The following is an 11,802-nucleotide window of genomic DNA, read 5'->3' on the forward strand; positions in this document are numbered from 1 at the left end:
GATGGGAGTGTCACAGGGGAGGGAACAGTCTTGGCAAAGCCTTTTTCTGTCCCTCCCTCCCCCAAGCTGCCCTTGGTGACAAGGCAGAGGACCTACACTGAGCTCTCTTTACTCTACCCCAGTTCCGGAACATGAGTGTTGGAGCCATGAACAAGATCTTCCCCCAGGTAAAAGCTGCCGGAGCCTGAACTGGTTCCTGACCTAGGGGGCCAGCCTCGGGGTGCGAAGGGCTCTAGGGGGTGCCCCGGGACCTCGGGTTACATTCATCTGCCCTGGGGATTCACTCCAAGTGGGAGCCAAGAGTGCTAATAGGCAGACAGAAGCTCAGGGACGTTAGGGCCCTGTCACTGGGAGGACCTGCCTGAGTCCGTGTGAAGGGCAAAGGAGTAGACCCTGGGTGGAAGCCACCCACCGCGCTGGTGAGGTGTGGAAGTGTGAAGCCCGCAGATGAGTCTGGGCTGTGAGGGACCAGCGGTTTGCCCAGTCTGCTTCTGGTCTCTTGGGCAGGGAGATTCCGAGAGCCACGCTGCTGCCGGAAAGCGAGCCCGCCCTGGAGGGGAAGGTAAGAAGGGAGGTGCAAGTCAGGCTGGGTGCTGTGGGTGTGTCTCCAGGAACTATCTGAAGCTGGGCACAGAAAGTCCAAGGCTACTACCACGGCCCCTCGGCCCCAATGTAGACAGTGGTGTCTGCTCCCAGCTTCCTGCCTAGCCAGACAGACAGCCTCTCTCCAGCTCCCAGCATTTTCTGATGGCTACATTGTGCCGTTTTTACCTGCCAGACCACCGCACTGAACCCGTGACACCAAGGACCTCTCAATCAACCTCTGGACCCCAGGCCTGATCTGGGCAGTTCTGTTGATCTTAAGATAGAGTGGGTTAGGGCCACACACTTGTACCTATTATATTTCCCCCCACTCCTGTGTGGCCGGGACCTTCATGAGGTAAGGAAGGTGTACCTACATACTGAATGTCTCCCTGGGCCCCATCTTGGCCCTCAGTTGAGCAAGGAGGAAAAGAATAGCTGTGGAGGATCTGCCTCGGATGCCTGGAAGTAGTAGACCTTGCTTTCAGGACAGCCCTGGGTGAGTTGGGTACTAGAGGCTAAGAGAAGTTAGGTGATCCGGTCAAGGTAACACAGCATTGTAAGGAGGGTGCTAAGCCTCAGGGCCTGCCTTGCTCCGTGCTGATGGCTATTTCCAAGTCGGAGATGTGGCTTTTCTTCCTTTGTCCCAGGTGGGCAGCAGCTAAGGAGTTTCTGGATTTAAAGTGGGCATCTCCACCTGGCTCTGCCTGGGAGTCTAGTCTTGCCTGTGACCCCACCTCGCACGCCATGTATACTGCACAAATATTTGAGGAGCAGCCACTTGGCTGTCCAGAAGTCTCTCCCGCCCAGGTTCAACACAGTCTCCCTGGTGACCCAAGTTTGCCCTGTGTTTGCTGACCGCAAAGGAGCCGCCAACTAGGGCTGTGGGATGATAGGTTTAGCTGTCCGTGTGCTTCCTGTCAGTGTACCGTCTCCTCTGCTGACCTACACCCCCATGCCTTCATCCTCGCTAGCCACCCCTCAGGCCTCTCCTCCCACACCCTCTGCCCAGAAAGCCTGCTCTTGGAGGTCTCTCTGCCCTGCCCCGACCTATGAATCAGCTGGTTTTCCTGAGGCCCCTGTATCACTCGAAGCTCGTCAGAGCCCTGTCCACACTTCCTCAGCCATCCTTTCCTTTGACTCTACAGGCTCAGGTCTTGCTGGCAGGTGACTGGAAACGTGAGTGGTGTGAATTAAATGACCCAAATCAGGAGCCTCCCCTTGTCTTCTGCGTCTTCGGTTTGCACACACACACACACACACACACACACACACACACACACACACACACTCACACAGTACCAGTGAGAGCTATGCCCCTGCCTTAGAGCCTGACCAGAGGCCACAGGGATGAATCAAACCTGCTGCTGCCCCTCTGTGACCTGGCACAGGGGACCAAGTCTCCACCCTGCTCCCTACAATGTCTGGTTCCCCAGCTGCAGCTGCCAACTCTCCGAGGCCAAGGAAAGCTATTTTCATGCCTTCCACAGAGCAAGGCGCCCAGGAGCTCCTTCATAAAGCTGCTTTGCTTCATTTTGCAAGCAAGTAAGCATTAGGGGGTCAAGCCAGGCATAGTGGTGCATGCCAGTAATCCCAGCACTTGGGAGGTGAAGGCAGGCGGATCTCTGTGAGTTTGAAGCCAGCCTGGTCTATAGAGTGAGTTCTAGGCCAGAGATACACAGTGAGACCCCGTCTTGAAAAACAAAACAACAACAACAACAATTAAGGGAGCCGAGCACAATTCTAGAGGATGGGGCCATCTGCCAGCTACTCCCATCACCACTCGTTCCACAGTGCCCCGGTGAGAGCTTGACACATGGTGGATGCACAGTAAATACTTAACTCCCAACAGCACCTGCTGTTTTAGAGTAAACATTCAACAAACCAACCCCCATCATGGCACCACTGAGGCACGGAAAAGTGAGGTTCTCACTGTGTGGCCAGCTAGGGGCTGATGGAACTGGACTCCGGGCAACATTCTGGAGGGCACTGGAACAGATTTTAGGTTGGAATGGAGGGAAAGGTCTGGGTTTGGGCATCAAACAGGTATCGTGCCTCAGCCCAGTCCAGGGTAACCGGGACCAGTCTGTCATCCAGAGAAATAAAGGACTTTTGTGAAAAATGGAGATGACAGCTGTGATGAACCTGTGGTCATTTCTTTCATGGTTCAGACTGGGTACACAGACGTCTACTGTCCTATTCCCCTGGTCATGGGGATAGACCAGGAAGGACAGACGGGGAGACAACCTCTGGGGGCAGAGGCTAGCCAGCAGTGGCGCTTGGTGATGGGGAGGACAGGCAGGACCAGAGAGTGTCATGGCAGGCTTCGGAGGGCTTCTTCTAGCCCTAAGGCTCCCTGACGGGGGGGGGGGGGGCGCCTGCAGGGCTGGGGGGGGGACCCTGGGGGGTCCCTGCACCTCTTCACTGTCTTCCCCTCCACAGGCTGCGGCCCCTGCTGCTGCTCCCGCCGTGGGGCCTGCCTCTCGGCCTTCCTGCTGCTACTGCTGGCCCTGCTTGCCGTCTTGCTTGTCGTGGCCACTGTCCTCGGACGTCCGCCCCGCATCCCAGGTCAGGGTGGCGAGAGGGAGGCATGGAGGCTCAGGGAGCTGGGAAACCGAGCCCAGCCCAGCTTCCCCCTCTAGTGTCTTGAGGTTCCTTAAGGTGCAAACACAGACACCTGTGCACGTATGGACACAAGTCGGGGAGAGGCCTTGCACACACCCTCGACATGCACCGTTTTAAATTTTTTCTTTTATTTTTTAAAATTTAGTTTTCTGTATATGAGTGTTTTGCATGCATCTATGTCTGTACACCATGTGTGCCTGGGGGCCAGGGAGGACGAAAGATGATGTCAGACCCCCTGGAACTGTAGTTAACAGATGGTTGGTTGTGAGCCTCCAGGTGGGTGCTGGAAATTGAATCCAGGACCTCTGGAAGAGCAACAAGTGCTCTTAAGCACCGAGCCATCTCTCCAGCCCCAACATGCACTACTGAGAGGTCCTGGTTTTGCTGTTACTTCCTCTAAGAAACTCTCTCTGACCCCTGAGCTGGGCTAGGAGCTTCCTCAGTCCCACAGTCAATGCGCTTCCTAGTCCCCTCATCTGACCACCCTGGGTGGTGGTCTCAACCACAGACCAGGTTGTGTTCAGAGCTTTCCTGTGGTCTGGCTGCAGTGGTGAACCACCCAATGCAGCCCCCACCCTTAGGGAGCAGTTGAGAGAGCCATCTGGGCTTGATCGAATAAATACCCAAGGGCAGGCCTAATGGGGGGTCAGGGGTCCGAACGAAGGCTCTTATCCAATCAGTGGTGGGAGTCAGGGTGGGAAGCATCTTGGGAGTGAAAGAGACCTGAGGTGGGAAGGGAAAGTGGAGATTAGTTGGAAGAGAGTGTCAGGAACAGCCCCCCAGGCATAGGGAACAGCCTGTGTGGAAGTCCTGGGGTGGGAAGCATACGGAGAAGGAAAGATGGAAAGAAGACAGTGGATGTGAGTGCGTGGGGTCAGGTGCCCCGGACCTTAAAAGCTGCACTTGGGAGGGTGGCCATGTTCCTGGAGCCGAGGGAAGGGACTGTCCCATCCTTCTTCCTCGCTTTCTGAGAGATGGCTCCATGGCCAGGCATTGCCACGGGAAGGGTGAAATCACAGCATTCCCCCTGCCAGAGCAGGAGGGGGAGCTGCAGCCATGGGCCTGTGTGTGCAAGCGTGTGTGCATGTGTGCATGTGTGTCAGCGCCTGTGTGCATGCAGATGCTTGACTGTGCATGTGTGTGCGAGTGTCTGTATGTGGGCAGGTGCCTGCCTGCCTGCCTGTGTGCATGTGTGTGTGAGTGTGAGTGTGCATGCAGATGTCTGCCTGCTTGTGTTCATGTGTGTGTGTGAATGTGCATATGTTATTGGGTTTTGTTTTGTTTTTGTTTTTCACACTCTTTACTCTTTGGAGGCCCACCTCCAACTACCAAATAAATACACAGAGACTTATTCTTACTTATGAATGCCTGGCATTAGCTTGGCTTGTTTCTAGCCAGATTTTCTTCAATTATCCAGTCTACCTTTTGCCTCTGGGCTTTTACCTTCCTCTGTTCTTTCTTTCCTTCTTACTCCATGGCTGGTTGTGTGGCTGGGTGAATGGCCCCTGGCGTCCTCTCTCCTTCTCTTCTCACTCCCCCTCTTCTTCCTTCTCCTATTTATTCTGTCTGCCAGCCCCACTTATCCCTCTCTCCTGCCTTGCTATTGGCTGTTCACCTTTTTATTAGACCAATCAGGTGTTTTAGACAGCCAAAGTAATACAGCTTCACAGAGTTAAACAAATGCAACATGAAAGAATGCAATACATCTTTGTATCATTAAAAAAATATTCCACAGCATAAACAAATGTAACACATCTTTAACTAATATTCCACAATACCCATATGTGTACAGGCGCCTGCCTGCCTATGTGCACATTAGTGTGCATGTCAGTCTATCTGTGTACATGTGTGTCAGTATATGTGCACATGTCTGTGTGTGCATCTGTTGTCTTCATGCATGTGCAGGAAGGTGTAGCTGTGTCCATGTGAATGTGTTCATTTTCCTGTCTGCATCTGCGACAGTGTGTGTCCCTAAGGGTGTCTCCTATGACTAGCTGAGGTAGCTCTGGGCATTGAGACATGACTCATACTGGCACAAATGCACTGACGGACCTGCTGCTTCCCCTCCCCCATCCACACGTGTACCCACAGGCACAGTCTGTGACTTCCATCTTCTTAGTTTCTCCTTTAAATCTTGGGGCTACCCCTAGGGGTGAGTGTCTTTCCTCCTCTGGGAGAGTTTAAGCATACTCCACTTCTCAGGAGTACTTGGAGGAACAATAAAAATATGGAAGACTCTTGAGGTATGCCCAGTTGGAAGGGATTGTGACATTCTGTCCCCAGATAGCACAAATATACAATTTGCAACAAGCTAAACTGGTTCCAGGAGATCCATCATTAAAGCCATGTGGATGATGGCACACTGACCTCAATGCTTCCTGTGTGAGCAAACCAGGGAGGCACTCTGCACACCCTGTGATCCACAGTGTCTAGAATGATCATGTTGTCCCCCACATTCCACACACCCCTGGGGCTCGGCTCTGACCTCTATTATGTAGACAAAGGACCTAGGCTTGAGGGGCAGGATCACCTGAACCTGCCATGATATGGAAACGGCAGAGTGGCAGCTTCAACTCCACAGATGCCACGGAGTTTAGGGTCTCCCCGCTGCCCCAGGCCCCCCAGGAGCTCAGAGGGACTCCCTGGGGGACCCTGTGCAGGGTCCACCTTGCCCATCTCAAGGCTGCCTGGATGAGCACCACCTCCACTCTAGGGCCTCTCTTGCCCCTACAGAGATCCGGTCCTGTGTGACAATGACCAACAGGACGGGCTTCTTATGCCATGACCGAAGGCAGTGCATCCCAGCCCACGGGGTGTGTGACGGCATCCGCACCTGTGCCCATGGTGAAGATGAGGAGGAGAGCTTGTGCCGTGAGTATCCCTCAGATCCGTGTCCCTGTTCCTTCACCCACAACCACCTTAACTCTCCCTGCAGCTCAGCTCTGTGGAACATTCTTAGGCACTGCCTCCACGCCCCCATGCCCACAGTGACATGATGCCCTAGCCAGGACCTTCCGCTGTACACTGAGGGAGCGCCACTCCTCAGCCTCTGTGGCCATCCTTCAAGGCAGAGTTCACAAACTGCCTCCTCCTGGAAGCCTTCCCTGACTCCTCCTGCTGGAGGCCAACAGTCCTTCTTTAGGCTCCTACAGACCCTTGCCTTCCTGTGTCTTGGCCCCAGTCACGCTGGCCTCACATCTGCCACCCCATTAGGCTACGAAGGCCTCTGTGGCAGTCTGTTCCAGTCTGCTTGATCCTGGAGTTCCAGTAGCTGGGACAAGGGTAGCCAGAATGACTTGCTGAATGAATGAATGAGCAAGTGAATGAATGGATCAGAAGGCCTGGAAACACCTGCATTTAGGAGAGAGGAGCCTGGCTGTGTAGAACTAACGTGAGAGCATGAATGAACTCCGGGAGACTTGCAGGAGGCGAGAGCTCTGAGCTGGGGCCGGGGGTTGGGAGTCTAAAGAATCATTCAGCCCAAATCCAAGAGTGGCGGTGCACACCGTAATCTCATCACTTGGAAGGTGGATGCAGGAGGATCAGGCGTTCAAGGTCATCCTTGGCTACACTGCGAGTTTCAGGCCAGCCTGGGCTACATGAGACCCTGGCTTAATAGCAACAAAAAGGTCAGCTGGCCCACCCTCCAGCTCCTATCCCAAGTGCTGCTCCAGCAAGTGCAACAGAGACACCACCCAGCCTCCGCTTAAATGCTTCTAGGACGGGGAGTTCACTACACAAGGCTGGCCTGGGTTTGTGTGAATTTGGGTCACCCTGTACACGACCACCTGACCTGGGAGCTACTTTGGAACTCTGGGGCCTAAGTGTAAGGAATCTGGGTTCTGCCTGCTATGTCCTGATGAGAGGAGGCTTCCTGACCGGAAAGAACTTGACCGTGGATGAAGGCGGTGAAGGAGGACTTCCGCAGAGACGGCACATGCAATGCTGAGGGTGGGGACACGCTAGAGGAGTGGGGACAGACACGAGACTGAGGGTGGGGACAGACACGAGACTGAGGGTGAGGACACGCAAGGGCTGGGTAGCGAGTGCAGATGCTCTTCCGGCCTCTCGCCACCCAACAAGAGGTACCCAGAGCAGGAACACTCCACTCCTTGACCTGACCTCCTCCCGGGAGACTTCCTGTGCCCTTTCCAGAGCGGATGGGGAGACCCCGAGTGCACTGACTGCCAGGTTGGACACAGTGATCGAGCCGCAGGTGGCTGAGGTACTGTGGTCCGAGGGGAACTTCGTCCTGCCCCATGTGTCCCTCTCTAGGAGATGTGCCCCAGAGCCTCCCCAGTTTCCTCCTGGCCCACTGTGGAGACCCAGCCTCCTGGATCTACTCGGACCAGAAATGTGATGGCACCAACAACTGTGGGGACTGCTCGGATGAACTGAGCCCAGGTAGGGTCTGGGCACGGGTGGGCGGGGTCTGGGCACAGTGGACGGGGCCTGGGCACGGATGGGTGGGGTCTGAGCACAGTGGGCGGGGTCTTGACACGGGTGGGCGGGTCTGGGCACGGGTGGGTGGGGTCTGGGCACGGATGGGTGGGGTCTGAGCACAGTGGGCGGGCTCTGGGCACGGGTGGGTGGGGTCTGGGCATAGTGGGCGGGCTCTGGGCACGGGTGGGTGGGGTCTGGGCATAGTGGGCGGGGTCTGGGCACGGGTGGGCGGGAACAGGCAGCTAGGCGTGATCAGGAAAAGATGCTGAGCAGAACGCTGAGTCTCCTGCATGCTTTCCCTGCATCCCGGGAAGGAGTTTTCCATTCCCACTTGAACACCTCTGGGTAGAGGTGCTGGGTATGAGAAGTTCTCCTGTGGAGGGGACTTGTCTCCAGGGTGCTGACTGGGCACCAGGGCACTGAGGGGGACTGAGCGAAGACACTGCCCTACCTTTCTGGGTCTGAGCCTTCTGTCCTGGGCACCTTCCAGCAACCCTGTGAGGAGGGCAGGACGGGACTCGAGACCCCAATTCATATGTGGGCAATCCCAAGCGTCAAGAAGGGAACAGACGTGGCAGGAAGGGAATGTGAAGTCCAGAGACCTGCTTTAGATCTCCTTAAACCCTCTCCCCAGCACTGGGGAGGTGCTCAGGGCTTGCTGCACAGCGTGGGGGCCCAAATTCCATCCCTAGGATCCACACGCTAGAAGGGGAGAAGTGACCACAGGCTCTCTGACTTCCACACGCCACGTGCACACCACGTCAGGTACGCATGCGCACACACAATAACTGAATGGAATTTAAAAATTTTAAGGTATGGTGCTGAAGATACAGCTCAGTTGGTAGAGTGTCTGCCTAGTGTGCATGAAGCCCTGGGCTGACGCCCAGCACCACAGAAGTGAGGCATGCTGGTACATTCCTATAGTCCCAATACTCAGAGCCAAGGCAGGAGGAGCAGAGGGCAAGGCCATCTTTAGCTACATAGCTGAACAGATAAAGGCCAGCTTGAGACTCCGTCTCAAGAGACAAAAGCTGAGGAACAATTGAGAAAGACACTGCAGACCTTAAGCCTCCATACAAACACACATATACATGAGCATGCATCCATCTATGTGTATACGTGTGTGTGCGCGCATACATGCACACACATTCTATCCCCAGTGTTAAATCAACAAACATGGTCTGAGCACTGTTGAGGGAGGCCTGTGCCAGATTCTGGAAGGGGATGCTCAGGAGCCAGACACATCTCCAGGGCTGCATCATGTGGGTGCCAAGAGGAAGTGCTGGGCCTGGAGGAATCCACGGACTTCTCAGAAAAGGCTTCTCCAGAACAGGCTGCTGAGAACAGGGGCCAACAGTCAGGGATGGTGGGTAAAGAGGAATGCTGGAGCCATGGGCACCGACCGGGCAGGGGACAGAAGGGTGAGGCACCCCAGGGCATCCAAGGGACAGCTATGGCGGGAGTCAGAATGAAGCAGGAAGCTGAACTGGGTAAAGCAGTTTCTACACACCCATTAATGTCTGAGCTCTGCCTAGTTCCTTTTACCCAGCAACTGAGCAGATGGAACCTGAGGCTTAGACAGGGTGAGCAGGTCACACAGCCTGAGTTATGGGGTTCAAGTCTCTCTGCTGCAGGGGAACCGGGAACAGAGTCACCCCGCAGTAGATAGCCTAAGGCTACAGGAGCTATGGCATGGTGTAGGGCTGGAGAGTGCCCTAGTGTGTGGAGAGCCCAGGACTTCTTCCTCCGCTCTTGTCTCCCCAGTGACTGTGTGCCCACCTTGTGGCCCCGGATGGTGGCCCTGCACTCCGACTGTCTTCAGGTACTGCAGCTGCATCCCGAGGGTCCTGTGCCGGGACCGCGTGCAGCACTGTGCTGACTGGTCAGATGAGTACATCTGTCCTGGACCCTGAGTGGACCTCCCTCCACAGCATGGAAGCGGGCACCGGGACCTTCCGCCAGAGCATCGAACCCTAGACCACAGAGGCAGTAAGGAACCTCTGACGTCATCCAGTGACAGCCTCCCACTCTCTCTAACTCTGAATTACCTTTCCTCTTTTCAAGGCTCTCAGCCTTTACCTGGGCACCTCCAGTGACAAGGAGCTCACGTCCATGTTAGATAGCTTCTAACGAAGATGAGGCGAGTCTGCCTCCATCTTTTTAGGCCTGCCTATGGGACCACACAGAGGAAATATGCTCCGTGGCTCCAGGGCAGGCCTGAAGGTCCCCATCTTGTCGATGTTTTTAGAGACAGATAAATGTGTGGCTCAAATGCCGAGCAGAGTTTAGCCCCCGTGGATAGAAAACAAAGTACACACATTTACCACCGTCCATCTGCTGCCCAAGGCAGAACTGCTGAGATCCCAGGCCGCTGGAGCACGTTGCTCAGCTCACCAGCAGCCCCCAGTTGACCACATGGGATGCAGGTGGTATCCTTCTAGCGCCCCAGGCTCCTAGTGGCTGGAGAGTGGGAGGCCCGGAGAGAGGATCAGTACCTTCAGCCTCGGCCCTGATTCACCTGACACTCTCCTGCAGGTTGGCATTTTGGTCCTGAAGCCAGAGTGAGCCATCTCCCTGAGTTCCTTCTAGCTTCTCGGCACCTAGGCAGGCAAGGGCAGATGTACTTTTAGACAGATGGGGAAACTGAGGCCCGGGGGATAACTTGCCCAGGATCAACGCTGGAACTGGGACTCAACTTCAGTCTCAAAGTCAGCCTGTGGAACCCTGACCTTAGGGCCTTCCCCACTCGTAAAGAATAGAGCCACACCTTGGCTGGGGGGAGGGGGGTGACTCTAAAGAGGTAGCTTGAGGGACCAAAAGTAACCTGTCCTAATCCTGAAAGAGAAACTTGGGATCTGGCTATGTGGAGGGCCCCTGTAGGAAGACACAGAGATAACCCACTAGAAATTACTAAAACTGGTTTTCTATGTTAGTGTCTTATAAGGTTTGACCTGAAAATGGCACCAAAGGAGCCAGTGAGCTCTGGCCCTTCATTAGTTCTTTCACTGATTCATGCATTCATTCAGCCATTTCTGAACCGAGCTGGGAGCTGGGTCCCCAGAGAAGAGGCCTGGGTCCCAGCACACGAGCAGTGTGAGGCCTTGTGGGGAACCCATGTCACCCCATGCAGGGATGAGTGAGGTAAGCAGGGATGCTAGGCCCCAGTGACCCTGCTTGAGGGATGTCCAGCCTCAGCTTGACCCTTCAGCTGGACTTCTCTGCAGAGGGCAGGCAGGGGTTGTCTTCAGGAGGAGGGAACCATGTGAGCCATGTGGCAGTTCTCCTCACCCATGGACCGTCCAACAGGCTGGAGTGGCCAAAGCATGGGCATATGTGAAAAACAAAGATGCTCACTTCATAATAAGAGTACCGGAGACAGCCGGGCGGTGGTGGCGCACGCCTTTAATCCCAGCACTCGGGAGGCAGAGCCAGGTGGATCTCTGTGAGTTTGAGGCCAGCCTGGGCTACCAAGTGAGTTCCAGGAAAGGCTCAAAGCTACACAGAGAAACCCTGTCTCGAAAAACAAAAAACAAAAACAAAAAACAAAAAAAAAGAGTACCAGAGACTCAGACGAGCAAAAGCAAATCAATTTATTTAACGATCTTGCAAGGCATCAGCCCGGACTGGCAGGCTCGCCTCGTGAGTGCAGTGAGCATTTATAACCCCTAGTGCGTTTGTGAATAATCAGGAGGGCACAGTCTCACAGACCATCGAGGTTTAATCTGACCCTCTCCTTCACATTTGTCTTTTTCTCAGCAAAAACTTTGCATGGGTTCATCTGTTTTATACCCTGTTTATTTTAAGGCTTATCAGATGTGTGCAGGCAAGCTTGGCTGTGAGTAATTTTCTGTTCTAAACTTCTAGTGTGGACAGGGGTGGGTAGCTTAGCAGAGTTTGGATAGGGGCATGTGGACTAGCAGGCATTAGCAGAGGACCAGCGTTTTCTGGTCAGTTTGCACTGGGCCTCAGTTGACTCAAGGCACCTTGGAAAAGGAATCATCAGATTTTTCTCACAAGGCGGGGGGTGGGGGGGGGGGGGTGGGGGGGTGGGGGGGCAGGCACAGTAGTGGGCAGAGGGTCCAGCCTGCAGACAGTGGGGTGACATTGGGGAGATTAAGCCAGGAACATGGACTGTTTTAACAGTATATAAAA

General features: G+C 54.7%; 1 protein-coding gene across 3 annotated transcripts; it reads left to right on the plus strand.

Moving 5' to 3' along the window:
• On the plus strand, nucleotides 1–11,099 carry Ldlrad1 (low density lipoprotein receptor class A domain containing 1). Of its 3 annotated transcripts, XM_037202775.1 has the most exons (6): nucleotides 1–167; nucleotides 508–562; nucleotides 3,025–3,150; nucleotides 5,941–6,078; nucleotides 7,483–7,611; nucleotides 9,415–11,099. In XM_037202775.1, the coding sequence occupies exons 1-6, from the start codon at nucleotides 132–134 to the stop codon at nucleotides 9,561–9,563; spliced, it is 633 nt and encodes a 210-aa protein (XP_037058670.1). In that variant the 5' UTR covers nucleotides 1–131; the 3' UTR covers nucleotides 9,564–11,099. The 3 variants fall into 3 exon arrangements, with proteins under 3 accessions (XP_037058670.1, XP_037058671.1, XP_028746128.1); XM_028890295.2 differs by lacking the exon at nucleotides 1–167 and having other exon boundaries at nucleotides 176–562; XM_037202776.1 differs by lacking the exons at nucleotides 3,025–3,150; nucleotides 9,415–11,099 and having other exon boundaries at nucleotides 5,972–6,078; nucleotides 7,483–7,605.
• The last annotated feature ends 703 nt before the right edge of the window (nucleotides 11,100–11,802 follow it).

The sequence above is a fragment of the Peromyscus leucopus genome, chromosome 2 (assembly GCF_004664715.2).
Source record: "Peromyscus leucopus breed LL Stock chromosome 2, UCI_PerLeu_2.1, whole genome shotgun sequence".
Taxonomy (NCBI): domain Eukaryota; kingdom Metazoa; phylum Chordata; class Mammalia; order Rodentia; family Cricetidae; genus Peromyscus; species Peromyscus leucopus.

What these genes read in the sequence shown, in the direction of transcription:
- Ldlrad1 (XM_028890295.2), top strand. Translation starts at nt 448, where the DNA reads ATGAGTCTGGGCTGTGAGGGACCAGCGGTTTGCCCAGTCTGCTTCTGG. An exon ending in AGCCCGCCCTGGAGGGGAAG is followed by an intron (nt 563 to 3,024) that starts GTAAGAAGGGAG and finishes TCCCCTCCACAG; the next exon opens with GCTGCGGCCCCTGCTGCTGC. An exon ending in CTCGGATGAACTGAGCCCAG is followed by an intron (nt 7,612 to 9,414) that starts GTAGGGTCTGGG and finishes TTGTCTCCCCAG; the next exon opens with TGACTGTGTGCCCACCTTGT.